A 15,211-nucleotide genomic window follows, 5' to 3' on the forward strand; every position below is an offset into this window, starting at 1 on the left:
GAATAAACATGTATACCACATCTCGAAGAACAACAGTTACAGAACAGTACATTTTACTCTTTCTGGTTCCTGTCCTGAGATTGAGACCGGAGGCAGATCCTCAGCTGGTGTAAATTGTCATTGCTCAGTTGTCACAATTTACTCCAGTTGAGGATCTGCCCCCAGTTGCCTAACATCTGTAAAAGATGTGTATGCTGCATCATGTTTAAACTCTTCAGAATTCTCTGTTTTGATCAGCTGGCCACTCCAACTCTCGAGTTACACACAAAGGGAATTTGAGGCTGATTAAAAATATAGAGAAGATTTCTTTTCTGTGGAATAAATGAAATCATAGCAACTGTAAAACTCTCTTTGGCAAATTTGGTCACTGATTTCAGTGAGAATTGAACTGCAGGTGACATCAGTGTGTCTCATTTTAGATAAGGTTTTAGAATTCATATCTTACCTCCTTCGTGATAACCACACCATGTCTGCTGTAGAAGAATTTAGAAATATGTAGATTTTGTGTGTTCGTGAGGTGAACGGAGTTGGGAATTGAACTTAGATCTAACTAGAAGATGTTCTGTGACCTAAACTCTAGTAGACCAAGAAGTCAACATACTCTGGTGTTTAATACACTGGAAATATCATGCTGATGAAGCATATAGGGAAAATGTGAACTAGTACATTCATTTGTTTGGATGCATTGATTGTAAGCTTCCCTTTATCATGAATTTGAGTCCTGATTGAGCTGCAGTGTTTAAAATGACTTGAATGTGGAGTAGAAATCATTCTCAGCACTTTTTAAGTTACTGAAAGATTATTTTAGCAGTTCTTACAGAAAGTAGTGTTGGTATCTAATGTACTTTAAAAAAACAAAGTAAGGGAACATCACAATTTTTTTTGTTACTCTAATTTTATCATCACTGAAAGAGTGGTTCAGTGACAGCTACTGAAAAATGCAGTGCCTCTCTTCTCTTAAAAAAAAAAACAAAAAAAACCCGGGAGAAAAATAAACACCATCTTACAGCATGGGAGGATCATTTAATTTATGTGGGGTGTTGACCTTTATGCTTGTAACTATGTCCCTTCTAAAAGAAATCCTAGTGGTCTTTACAGACAGTTCTCATTTATTTAAATATCTTTTTTGTGCCATTTATTAGGATATGCAGCTAGAAAATGTCTGTCTTTCTTCAATTTTTTTCTATTCTTCACGTCACTTCCATATGACAAACCATTTCAGGATTTTTTACCACAATTTCGACAGACAATCAAAGCTGTTCTTTTTTTAAAATATGCTTTTTTTTGCCTGTATTCTTATGCTTAAGGTGGTGCAGAAGGTGTGTGTACATGTACATGTATGTGTACATACTACATATATAAAACCCGTGCTACCTAAAGGATCCCATTCCAGTGAACTTTATTTGATAGTACCCTAGAGACATATTGAGTTTAGATTGACAAGAGCCCTTTATCTAGTTTCACAGTTATATTATATCTTTGAGTTTTCAGCAGAGTTTCCCACTGATCAGAGTGGGGAGATCTACTTAAAAACTGATGGTATGATTTTTGGCTTTGAGTAAGGAGAAAGTCCCTGTGGGTGGGCAAATCAATCTAGAAACACTCAGTACACACTGATGAAGAAATATCCATGTATATTTTAAATTGCAGTTATAAAATGTAACTAGACTGATTCACTGTAAGTTTTAATTGGAATTAGAATAAGACATAAAATAAATGATTATTCCTATAGTGGACTTTTTAAAATGCAGAAAGTACATCTCACAAGTTGCTTATCTTTGAATTACAGACGCATGCCAAGTCTACTGGAGTATTTAAGTTACAACTGTAATTTCATGGGTATCCTGGCAGGCCCGTTATGCTCTTATAAAGACTATATTACTTTCATTGAAGGCAGATCATACCAACTGACACAGTCTGAAGCAAATGGGAAAGAAGATATAAAATATGAACAAACAGATCCCTCTCCAAATGTAAGATCTATGGTTTTTGCAGTGCTGCTGTTTATATAGTCATTGCATGAAAAGCTTGGTTTGCATTATTCATTTACAGGGTGTAACTTCTCAGCTATATCTGGAGTTCATTCATCAGTGGTACAGTTCTCTGTTTTTAAAAAAAGGTAGATTCCCACTGCTGGGTTTTGTGGACAAACATAAACAACCTTGGAGCTGCCTAATAAGCTTATATGGTAAAATGCCACCTTACAAGCATATTAGTGTGCACGAACTGCTTCTGAACATGAGCTGGAAATAATGGGAAAAACTTCATGCATTTTATCCATAGAAAATAAATGGGAGTTTTAGAAGCTCTCTTAAAGTCTCTTAAACCTTTTTGTTAGCTTCTTTCTGTATTTCAGTGGCTAATACTGAACATTTACATGTAACAAGCCTCTCTAATCAGGTCTTTCTTAGGGGAAAGAGAGTTTTAACATGTTTATGGGAACTTCTTCAGTCTTTTTCTTTTTCCTTTCTTTATTCATGTAAAGGACAAGTAAACAGATTGTTTGTTGTACAAATACAATACCAGTGACAGACTTGTATCTCATTATCATGCTACACTGCACCCAGAATCCATACATGTTATGGTATGCTAATTTTAATTGCTCTCTTATTAGAGTAGTGGTCCAGGTAGGTACAGATGAGAAACCTGTTGAGATCATCTGTTCCAAAAGATGCACATGAGATTTGAATTGAGACTACTGACATTTTGTACCTTACCATTTTTTTAAAACTGATCAGTTTCCCATTAAGGATGCTGAACATATTTTACATCCTCCCACACTTCAATACATCTGACTGTATATGTATATGCACACATTTGAATTATAGTGAAAGATTCAGTTATTACCTCAGACAGGGAACAGAATTAAGTTATCGTGAAAGAACTGGAGCTCCTCAAATATATAGCCTCCACAATCCACATCCAGCTTAGCTTTCCTCTGCTTAACTTTGAATCTTATTTCTGAGTCAGGAGTTGGGAAGTGAGGGTGAGGTCTATGTGCTTTCCTGAAGTAGATATGCTTGCACATATGCCTCAGAGCGGAGCTAAATTTTACCACATAAACTTGCTAGTAAGCTCTCAAGCATGTGAAGATTCACAAAGCCAATATATGTGTGAATCTATAAAGGATTCTACCTTCAAAATACTCTCCCTGCAGGTAAGCAATTTCCCTTAAATTGTGTTGCTCATACAATGCTTGAATTTTTTTTTTTTTATTTTTTGTAATTTATGCTGCATTAGCTTTTTGACGTTAAGATTAAGAGACGCTGTCTATGCTCCTGATACTTCACTTCCCAACTGGTGTTAGACAAATCTGGCTGCATTTTATAACACCAGTGAGTATTGCGTGCTTTTGAAAAAAATGTGGATTGTATATTTGTTTACTGCATTTGCTGTATCAATTACAACCTTGATAGTTTTGTTATGGCTCACGTTCCAATCTTGTTACCGTAATAAAATGCTTATCTAAAGCTATTTTCCTAGATTCTCATATTAATTTTATTTTTTAAAGAAAAATAAATCATTAGGTAACTCAACAAAATAAGAAACTTAATGAGGATCAGCAAATGTTAATGTCTTAGATGAAATAATCTTTCAGCTAAATTTACAATAAGCTTTCTTTCTTGTCAAATTTTATTTCTATAACATCAAATGTTCATGCCAGCCTCCTCCTGTATATTGTGTGTTAAGTGCATGACATGAATCTTCTAGTCTAGCATTTTACTGTGTTAATTGCATGTTAACTGAATCTAGTCAACATTTTAAAATGATTTATTTCATATTCCCTCCTATTATGCCTTTTTACAAGCTATCATTTGTTGGTGCTCAAAGTGGTGTCAACAGTCAGAAATTAATATCTATCTTCGTAAGTTTATTTTTATTCTAGCTATTAGCTATCTTAAAATACAAGATTCCTGTGGAACAAGTCCCCCTGCTTTTGGCTCCTTCTTAGATAGACTATTTTTAGATGTTGAAGCTTTTGCTAATTGCCTGCAGATTTTAACTAACTGATTGTTCAGTAATCTCAAATGTAGCAAGGTTTGTTATAGTTCACTAGTTTACTGAACTAATTTTTGTTTGTGTATCAGCCAAGCAGATTTAAAAATGAATTCATTCCAATAGAAGTGCAAAAGTTGCCAGGAAGTTTTAATTGCTTAAGACCTGATCCAAAACTCACTGAAGTCAGCAGGAGTCTTCCTATAGACTTCAGAGGGCTTTAGATCAGGCTCTGGGTGCTGAATGAAGGCTAACAAGATTTGCCCAACAGAAATTTTGTCAGGCCCAGTGATCTCATTTTTCCAAACTTCATAATGAAATAGAATTATGAGATCCCACTCAATTGGTCTATTACTTAATAAAGCAGTTGTCAGTCAGTTTCTGGAGCACACTGAAATTTTGTGGAGGTCAGAGCCAAGGACTATGAAATTGTATTCAGTGACTTGAATTTCCTGAACATCTTTCAAGTATGATCTTGATCTCTTACGTATAGTTTTGTGACTGTGAAGCTAAGGCAGTGTCTGACGTGCAAAATATGGTCTCTTAAACTGCTTTGCGTTTAGCTAATGAATAGATCAGATAATTGTTTTTAGAGAAGTATGTTTTTGGTTTATGATGCAAAAAGCAGCTTTCCTGTTATATTCAGATACTTTAAAGTGGAGAATGTGACTTAAACATCTGTAAATGGCAGAAGCGAATAGCAACATCTCATCACCCCTTCTCTACATCTGAAATACAACTTTTAGAAAGGATTTTACGTGTTTTATGCTTTGACAGACTACCTTGAAAATATGAACTGGTCATTCTGATACTCTTAAGTGAATTTTCATTTTTCAAAAGGATATTTATGTAGGAAATTCAGTTGCAGCTTTTGTGACATTGGGTGAGGGTCAATATTCTTCTCACACAAACTAGTTCAAAACCTATATTATGCTATGATTTAACCTTGGATTCTGTTAGAGGCACGGAGTGTCTCCTCCTGTGTTTGTAAAGTGCCTAGAATAATGAATGGGTCACAGAACCTGACTCAGGAACTCTGGGGTTTACTGTCATACAAATAATACACAAGAACAATAATGAAACAGTATTATGAAGATAAAAATTAAAATAACGAGCAAAAACATAATGACATACTGAAACAGACTAGTTAATTGTCATCTTCTTATCTAGACATTTATCCTAAAACATACACAATGAAAATATACTAATAAAATATTTAAACAAAGAATAATTTTCAGACATGTTGTTTTCTCACAGTTGTAGACCAAAAACTTCAGCTTAATAGTTGTATGGTTTGGTTTTTGAGAAGTAAATCTCAGTTCCAGACAAAACTCCTGATGTTATCTATATTTGACATTAATCAGCATCCACTACCTATTGGTCTCTTCTTGAAATAGGAGCTTTTGTCTTCACTGCACTTGTTTTATGACAAGGACTCCCCATTCATCCAGAAAAAGAAAAGTTAAAATTCTCCATAGAGATACCAAATATTACTTAGAGTAGGAAAGACTGAGTCTAACCTATTGTAGAGAAAAATATGGATTCAATTTGAGAAGTGAGGTTACTTAGTTCAGAAGGATGTTGAAGCTTACTTAATGTTGTGAGAGCACTTGGAAATCTTGAATGAAAAACACTAAACAAATGTAAAGGATTAATCGTGTTACCAATTCATAAATTACAGCTACTGTCTCTTACAGTAAAGAGTGAATGCCTGTTTTTCAATTATGGATTAGATTTTCAAAGTTAAGTGATCACAACTGTCCATATGTTTTTATGAATACAAATGCCTTGGATATTTACACTCACATACTTGCACTGACCATGTGCACATGCAAATAAATGGTTTGTGTGTACAGATGAGGTGTTTGTGTATGTAAGTTACAGATGTACTAAAGTGTGAATAATTTTGAGTAACTTGTGAAAATTCAGCCCTGTTTACATCCCCAGAGAACAAGGGATTAATGCGGTTCAGCTTTTTCCTTCCCTTGAACAGGAACTCAGGGGAAGGACTAGAAGAGTGGCTGAATGGGAGACAAAGGGAAGAATACTTTTGGGAAATTAAGGCTCCTCACCGAGAAGTTTCAGGATGGAGTTGAACATTAAAAAGGTTTTTTTCCTGCTTACTTTCTGATAATTATTTTACTCTCTTGATAAACACCAACCCTTGAGGAAGAAATCTTGCTGACTCCAACTGCTTTTCTGCTGAATTATCCAACCAGTTTATTTCATTCTGTTGAGTCATTCCATTATCTTGCTCTAAAACCTCTTTTGAGACAATACTCTCATAAAGTTCTGTGATAGGTAAAATCACTAACCACACTCCCTTAATGCTCCCTCTGCTCACCATCCCCATCAAGATATTACCATCAGCACCTGAAAGTGCAAAAGCTCATGTGAACCACTATTAATGTTTATGCAGATATGCCAATATTTCAATAATCTAATCTTAAATCTTTCTTTGACAACATGAAGGATTTAAGAGTCGCTTAGAGAAAAAGGGTCACATGGCAGTCTTGCAGGTTTGGATACTTAAAATTTTTTTAAGGATTATAAATTTGAAATATTGAAAGTTTGTAGTGTTTAACCAGTACTCTTGGCCTTCAGAAACCATTCAGGTTCCTAGACTCGTCATTTTGCAAAATGTCTATTTCTACCACCTCTGTACGTCCTTGTTTAAAGGCCACTGTAGCAGTTTTGTGAGAAATACTAATTAATCTTACTTATTTGCACTGGGGTAGCATGTAAGGACCCCAATGATGCATCAGGACCTCATTGAGGTAGCTGCTGTATGAACACATAATGAAAGATGGCCCCTGCTGCCAAGATCTTAACATCTAAGGCAAGGGACACAACAGGTAGACACAACAAACTGATGGGAAGATAAGGAAAAAATTAACAATACTGGTCCTCATGGTAAGCCTTCCAATTACGTTAATCATTAATGACATTTGTGTAGGCATTCTAGTCTGTTCTGTATACGTTTTTATACCACGTTTGTCACCATGATATCAGAGCTTGCCTTCCAGTAGTGCATTAAGCAGTGTGACTAAGACCTGACACGTGTTGTTTGTTCTTTCATCCTCTCCCCAGAAGAAGGAGTGTGTCTAGTGGAGTGTCTTGTTTTGGGTCCAGGAGTGAGGTTTGTGATGGTCCTTAGTTTCTGTGGGAATTCATTACATAGTCTTGGACAGTCCTGGGAAAGGTTTTGTCTCCCACGTAGACAAGCCTTACTTTTATTGTTGAGAGTTCCATCACTGTAGAGGGGTGAAGTTGTCATCCAATGTGTCCTTTCAGTATCTTGGATCCAAGCCATGGAGAATTTTGAAAATGAGAACTGAAACCCTGAAATTGATTCTAAATTCTATGGGAAGCTAGGGTAGAGAGCAGAGGACAGATATGATTTGCACACAGTAGCCTGTTTTGCACTGCAGCATTTTGTAGTTGTTAGAGTTTCCTAAAATTCTGGCATTTTCAGGCCCAGGTATGTAGCAGTGCGCAAGGTGGCCAGCCAAAAAGCAAAGAAGGCTTGAATAACTGAGGCTAAGTTTTTTTTTCCTACCAGGATGGGAAGGAGGCTCCTAGCCAAGCAGAGCTTAGAGTCAATGAGGAATTCAAGAGTACTTTTAGACTACAAATTGAATTGACCAGCAGTGGATGTGAACATTCTACCAAAAGAGACTGCATCATGGCTTCAAACTCTTCAAAATATTTTCTTCTCTGCCCACCTGCATCACCTCTGTTTTGATTCAGCCAGCTGTTCTTCATTCATGCACTCATCTAAGCACTAGTCCATCTTGTAGTGGTGCAATCGTATGTGGTGAAGGGAAGGTAGAGCTGTGTGTCATCTGCATATTGCTGACCCTTGAGTCCATGTCATCTGAGTTCACCTAATGGTTCATCTGAGTTCACCTAATGGTTGCATATAGATTTTAGAAAGTTCCAGAGAGAGAATTGATCCTTGTGGAACTCTACAGGTGAGCGATCTAGTAATGGAGCAGCAGTTTCCTGTCACTGCTTGTTGACTGCGTCCCTCCAGGAAGAACCCCAAACTATTTTAGCGCATCACATTGGACCTCTGCCACCTCTCAGATGATACAGCAATATCTCATGGTCAAAAATGTGAAATGCTTCAGAGAGATCCAGGAGGATAAGAATGGATATCTGCCTTCTATCCGTTGACAGGAGGACATCATCCATCAGTGTCACTAGAGCAATTTCATTTCAATGTCCTGGCCTGAATCCAGAATGTGTCCGGTCTAGAATGTTAGCTTCAATTAGATGAGCTTGTAGTTAGCCTCTTAGCTATGAGTTTGCTAAGGAATCAGAGGTTTGACACTGATTGGTAATTAGCTAGGACTGAAGTATCCATGGTGGCTTTCTCCAATGTTGATCAGATTTGTGCATGTTTAAAAGAGGAAGGGAAGATTCCTTCTTTGAATGATGCACTGATCCTATAGCAGAGGAGAGTTTAAAGAAGGATTTGAAGGAGGACAATGAGCTGGCTTTTCAGATGTTTATAGGGAGCTCATCCCATGTATTAGCAGAATGGGAAGGGGCATGAAAGTGCTTGTTTTGAAAATGTAATAATGAGTGAAGGCTGGCATCACTGTCAAGAACAGAAGCAGTAGACAACATCTCAGTAGTGTATAAGATATGAATAGGGTAGGGATAGGCCATGAAGAGTCTTAAAAGCAAAAATTAGTAGTGTATATAATATGGTAAAGGGTGGAGAAACACAGAGAGGGGTGATGTGGTCAAACAACAAGACAGGAAAATATTTGCGGCAGCATTTTGAATGGATATATGTGGGACAAGATGGGATGTGTCAAAACCAGAGAGCAGGATATAGTAGTTGAGATCAGTGCTTGGACAAGAGATCTAGCTGTGTGATCAGAAAGGAAAGGCTGGAACTTAGAGATACCGGGTAAGAAATACAAAATTCATATTTAACCTGGAAATGAGGCTCTAGAAGAGGCCAAATTGAATAGAATGCCCAGATTACAAGCCTGAATGACAAGTAGGGTTGTGGTGATGTCTAGGGGGTCTGAGAATGGAGGGAGTGGTGACTATTTGGGAGTGGGAAGGAAGATTAAGAGCTCTATTCTGCCCATGTTGAACATAACAATGTACACTAGGAAATGTTAGAAAGAGAGAGATTTTAGTCTGGGCAGAAAGAGACAGGTCCAGAGCAGAGAAAGAGAGATGTGAGCTATATTAGCACAGAGCTGATAACTGAAGTGTTTGCAAATGAGACTGTCCAGAAATGAAATGCAGATGGACAAGAAGAGGGGGCAAGGATGGAAGATGTTGGTACTTCCTAGAAAGTTGGATGGCAGATGAAAAGGATCATCCTAACAAAAGAAGAGATTAAAGAAGTAGGAGGACAAGCAGAAGAGGACAGGATCCTGAAAGCCAATGGAAGACGAAATGTCATGAAGAGCCTGGTCAACTTGTCAAAGACAGACGAAAACTTGAGGAGGAAGAGAATGGAGCACCTGTTCATCTTTGAGTGGCTGCACACATGTATTCCATTCAGTCGTGTCCATGCCCAGTGTGCTGGAGCCAGAGAGTTTTCTGAATCTGTACATGTCGGGGCAGCACACGGGCCTTGCACCTCCTCGTGGCCCCTCCTAAAAGCTATATAAAAGCAGTGCCACTTTGTCCCCCCTCCAGTTTCTTCTCTCACCACTCATGGCCTGAATCAAAGCTCCCCTGCAGTTTACCTTAGCTTCTTTTTTTGTGTGTACCTCAGCACGTTCAGCTCTCTGCTTTTCCTATGAATAACTAGTTAGCAGGGAGTATCCAATCGTAAGGCTTTGTTTACTATTTTAATTTGTTTTTAGTTAGTCAATAATTTTCAATGCAACTCTCTGGTGGCATGCAATGCTCATCAGGTTTTAAGTACTGCCTGTCATGTGAAGAGTCTATTACACACACACTTACACACACACACACACACACACACACACACACACACACACACTCTTTGTGACTTGAGAAGGGACACATTAAAGAGAGGTGCAGTATCTGTCATTCTCTCAAGAAAAGAATGCAGATTTCCAGGGAACTGTGCCTCAAGCAATACCTCATGGAGCAGGCTATGAGACCCACCTTGGCACCAGGGCATTTGACTGAATGCCTTGCCTCACACACACACTGCCATAGAGAATGCAGTGGTGTCTTGACAGACTCCTGGTTTCAGATTCTTCTCAGAGAAAAAGGGGTTAGGCTTCCTCTGCAGGGCTTCATCAAAGGAGGACCCGTTGAATAAACTGGAGTCACTCCAGACCAAAGAAGCATTCTTCTTTTTTCAGAGGACTTGGAACCTTACCAGGACTTCTTACCAGTACTCATGATAGAGAGAGATCATTGACCTGTGTCTTCCCAGTACTACAGAGGGAAGATATTGGTACCATGCTGTTCTCTTCAGTACCATCTGTGAGACAGCTGTTGAGTCTGGTAACAGACTCTTTTTCAGCACCAACATTATAAATACCAATGACTCCACAAGCTCATGGAGCCGCAGAGGATTTGCTTTGGATCTCCATTCCAGGCTCTCCTCTAATGCAAGAGTTAATTACATTGGTGGCACCTCTATTCTTCCCGTCTTGTCAATCTTTGGATCTGGTACAGAGACTGTTAGTGGTACCAGAGTCAGCACCAGCTAAGAAATACAGTAAATATGTGATCGTGGCAAAGTCTTTGGCACAGATGCACACCAGTTGTCATTGGTATGAGCTTTAGTCTCTGCATCTATGATACCTCAGTGCCATGATACTGGGATGATAGTCAGAATAGTCATTGATCACATCTTACCCTTTGGCACTGGCTACAAAATCTTTCCCAGTACTAGGGATGTAAAAATTTGGTTAATGAGCAATCTGTTTAAATTTTTAAATATAGAATGTCTAAAAGGTTAAATCTCTGAGCTCCTTCCTCTGGGATTTTCAGCTGTGGGGAAGGGAAGCTAAACAGGATCCTTTGGATTAATGACTGGGAGAGTTATTGACTGGGAGAGTTAATGAGTTAACACGGCTGGGCGGCTCTCATTCTATGAAGATGAGCCGAGCCCAGCGCAGCTCCCTCCAGGTACACGCTTGCTGAGCTGTAGCTGGGTGGCTCTCATTTGCACAGCACGGTGCCCACAGAGGGCAACGTTTAATTAATTCGCTAAATGGTGAGACTGCTGCTCTCCGTTTAAACATTCAATCTGTTACATCCCTACCCAATACCGAGTCTCAATGCAACATCCTCCATATCCTGGAGCACATTTGTGGTAGACTACCATGCCAGCATTGGTTCCAATACTGTCCTCTTCATAATGGGGAATATAGATAAATCAGGTCACCTAGAGCCCCATCAAGATTGGTATCCTCAATGCTTACTGATTATTATTCAGGTGGCTCCTTATAGTCAGGTTCAGGGTCTCCACCACTTGGACATACCCACCTAGGTGCAGTTGGTCTAGCAAGTATTCTATGTCACCCCCAGAAGGAGAGCATTGGTACAGGGAGCAGGACCATTCGTACAGCTGAGAGCTCATCCATGCCTGTTACCTTTTCATCACTTATGTGCTTCTTCCGTGGCCTTTTTGGAACCTATGGGGTGTTTCTTGGTTCCCAAGGCCTTGATCACTGGCCCATTCAAAAGGAAAGTTTCCAGACTGTTTGGCTAAGCACCTTCCAGAACCATCTGTGGGGGAGAACTACAAAGACACTGTCCCCCATGAGCAACCAGTACTGCAGGGGGAATCAGGGGAGTTGGTTCTACCACAAGTAGACCCATTGGCACCCGCTGATCTGTCATCATCTCACCTCATGCCTCAATGACCCCGGATGACTCCTCTCCAGTTCTGGAGGGTTTTAAATCATATTGGACCTGCTGTGGAGGATGTCTGAGGCTTTGGGTATGCAAGTCGAGCTTGCCAGGAGAGCTCACATAAGCTTTTGGACATTCTTCAGGTGGTGGCCCCACCCAATGAATGCGGCTCTTTTAGAAACTGCAAAAACCTTATGGCACCTACCAGCCTCCTTTGCGACTGCAGCTAAGTGCATGGACAAATGATAGCAAAACCCAATGCAAGGCTTCGAGCGCTTTTATTCCTCTCCTGGCCCAAACTCCCTCTGGTCACTGCTGCCTATGAGAGGTTGTATGATAGAATCATAGAAATGTAGTGCTGGAAGGGACTTAGAGAGGTTATCAAGTGCAGACCCCTGTGCTGAGGCAGGACCAATTACACCTAGACCCATCCCTGTCAGGTGTTCAGCCTGTTCTGAGAAACCTCCAATGATGGGGATTCCACAACCTCCCTTGGAAGCCTGTTCCAGAGCTTAACTACCTTTAGAGTTAGAAAGTTTTCCTAATCTAAATGTCTCTTGCTGTAGATTGTCCAGCTTTTCAGTGGACACGGAGAATAATTGATCCCTGTCCTCTTTATAGCAGCCCTTATCATATTTGAAGATTGTCATGAGGTCCTCCCTTAGTTTTCTTTTCTCAAGACTGAACATGCTCAGTTTTTTAATCTATTGTCATAGGTCAGGTTTTTAAAATGTTTTATAATTTCTGTTGCACTCCTCTGGACTCTCTGTAATTTGTGCACATCTTTCCTAAAGTTTGGAGCCCAGAATTGGACACTGTACTCTGAGTTCTTACAGTGCACAGGGACAATTACCGCCTATGTCTTACATATGACACTCCTGTTAATGCACACCAGAATATTGCCTTTTTTGCAACTGCATCATATTGTTGACTCATATTCAATTTGTGATTCACTATAACCTCCAGATCCTTTTCAGCTATATTACTACCTTCCCAGTTATTCCCCATTTTGTAGATGGGCATTTGATTTTTCCTTGAGTACTTTACATTTATCTTTATTGATTTCATCTTGTTGAGTTCATACCAATTCTCCAATTTGTCAAGGTCATTTTGAATTCCAGTCCTGCCTCCAACTTGGTGTTATCTGCAAATTTTATAGAAATTCTCAACAAGTACATCAAATATATGAGATTTCACATGATTTCCTTACCATCCATCCTTCCCTCTCTAGATCACAACTGTTGTGCTGTCCTTGCTCTCCAGAATACCCACTTCCATGTGGCAGTATTGCCAAGTCACAGGACATTTCTGAGATTCGTAGTGGCAGGCCAACATTGTCAATACACAGTACTTCCTTTGGCCTGTTGTCAGCCCCATGAGTATTCACCAAGAGCATGGCAGAAATGGTGGTGGCCTACCTGAAGGTGAAGGGGCATCAAATATTCCCTTACCTACATAATTGGTTAGTAGGAGGCAGATCTGAGCATCAGGTTTTCCAGCATGTCCATTTTATAGTTAGTCTCTTCAGGCATCTGGGACTCATGCTGAACAAGGGAAACTCCATATTATTCCCAGTGCAGAAAACAGTGTTTTTCATAAAATCATAGATTCTAAGGCCAGAAGGGACTGTTGTGATCTAGTCTGAGCTCCTATATCACACAGGCCGTAGAACTTCCCCAAAATAATTCCTAGATCATACCTTTAAAAATTGCCAGTGATGGCAAATCCACCAGGACTCGTGATAATTTGTTCCAATGGTTAATTACTCTTACTGTTAAAAATCTATGCCTTATTTCCAGACTGAATTTGGCTAGCTTGTACTTCCGGCCATTGGATCATATCATACCTTTCTCAGCTAGATTGAAGATCCCACTATTGAATATTTGTTTCCCATGTAGGTATCTATAGACTGTGTGATCAAATCATCCCTTAACCTTTATTCCATTTAGCTTAACAAAAAGAGTTCCTTTTAGTCTTTCACTGTTAGGCATGTTTTCTAATCCTTTAATCATTCTAATGGCTCTTCTCTGAGCCCTCCCAAATTTATCAACATCCTTTTCAAATTGTGGACACTAGAACTGGACACAATATTCCAGCAGGGGTTGCACCAGCAAAGTGCAGAAGTACAAAGGTAAAATAATCTCTTTACTTCTATTTGAAGTTACCCTGTTTATGCATTCAAGGATTGCATTATCCCTTTTGGCCATAACATTACACTGTAAGCTCATGTTTAGCTGATTATCCACCATAACCCCTCCACAGCCCCCCAACATCTTTTTCAGAGTCACTGTTTCTCAGGATAGAGTCCTTATGAAGTATTCAAGTATTTTTTACATCAGACATACATAATTTTCCTCATAGTTTTACCCAATCCCTTATTTACCACATATAATCTTGTTACTAAATCTCACTTTTAACCTCCAGTTGTGAGTTAAGATTAAAAGGAAGAAAAACTAATCCTTTGTGTGGTAGGTAAGAGAAAATAAAATCTAAATTACAAAGAATTCTTCTAATAGCACTTTCCTGTTATGCTAAAGAATGGCCCTCAAATCCTGTTATCTGTGATTTATCTCTTGCCCAATGAGTTTCCTACATCAAAGGGGTCAATATTGACTTCCATATGCAGTAAAGGTCTAAACATTGTTGCTTCAGATAAGATTTTTTTTGTCTTTCAAAAACTATTGGACGTTATAAATAGTTCTCAATATATTCTCCATTATAATAGTTCTTTCCATCTCCTGGAAGTAGCATTACTTATGATTTATTGGATGAGATGAATTCTTCATCAGGCCTGTTATTAATACATTTCAGTTATGCCAGCAAAATAAAGCCTGCTAAAATCCTGATCTCTGAGGTGCTGCCTCTTGACATGTGAAAGATCAGGATTATAGTAAGTTTTTACTATCCCTCAGCACATCACACAAGGAGGTATACAACAACTTGAACAGAGGGCATGGGAGAGAACAGAGTGGTTGGGTGGGAAGAAGAGACAAAACCTAAGATGGGGAAACAACATTGATTACTTTTCACTATTGTGTTTTCTGAAGTATTTTCAATCGTGGTGATGAAGTTATGTTACATCTTAGATCTTTGTGTATAATTACATTATATTTAAAATAGGACATTGTCTCTGAAAGTATGGGAAAATGTTGGAAGCATGGGGGGAAAACAAGCAACTAGCTACCTCTTATATGTCCTAACTCTTTCCTAGCCCAAATCAGGCCACATTGAGTTATTTTCCTGGCAAGTTTAATATTAATAGATGGTAATAGGTAAATGTATATCCATATTTTAATCTCATATTTAATCTCAGTTAAACTATTGAGAGAAACTCTGAGAATTCTGAATACAAGTAGTGCCTAAATGATTGCAGCTCTATCAGTGATAAACTTGTGCA

General features: G+C 38.8%; 1 protein-coding gene across 3 annotated transcripts in view; it reads left to right on the forward strand.

Moving 5' to 3' along the window:
• MBOAT2 (membrane bound O-acyltransferase domain containing 2) overlaps positions 1–15,211 on the forward strand; it is a 198,662-nt gene that overhangs the window by 152,440 nt on the left and 31,011 nt on the right. For all 3 annotated transcript variants that reach the window (XM_067544805.1, XM_067544808.1, XM_067544807.1), the window contains one exon: positions 1,790–1,973. In XM_067544805.1, the coding sequence (XP_067400906.1) occupies positions 1,790–1,973 (184 nt within the window). The remainder of the gene's footprint in view (positions 1–1,789; positions 1,974–15,211) is intronic.

Source organism: Emydura macquarii, unplaced genomic scaffold (genome assembly GCF_026122565.2).
Source record: "Emydura macquarii macquarii isolate MOO-44397 ecotype Brisbane River unplaced genomic scaffold, CSIRO-AGI_Emac_v2 contig_1027, whole genome shotgun sequence".
Taxonomy (NCBI): Eukaryota; Metazoa; Chordata; order Testudines; family Chelidae; genus Emydura; species Emydura macquarii.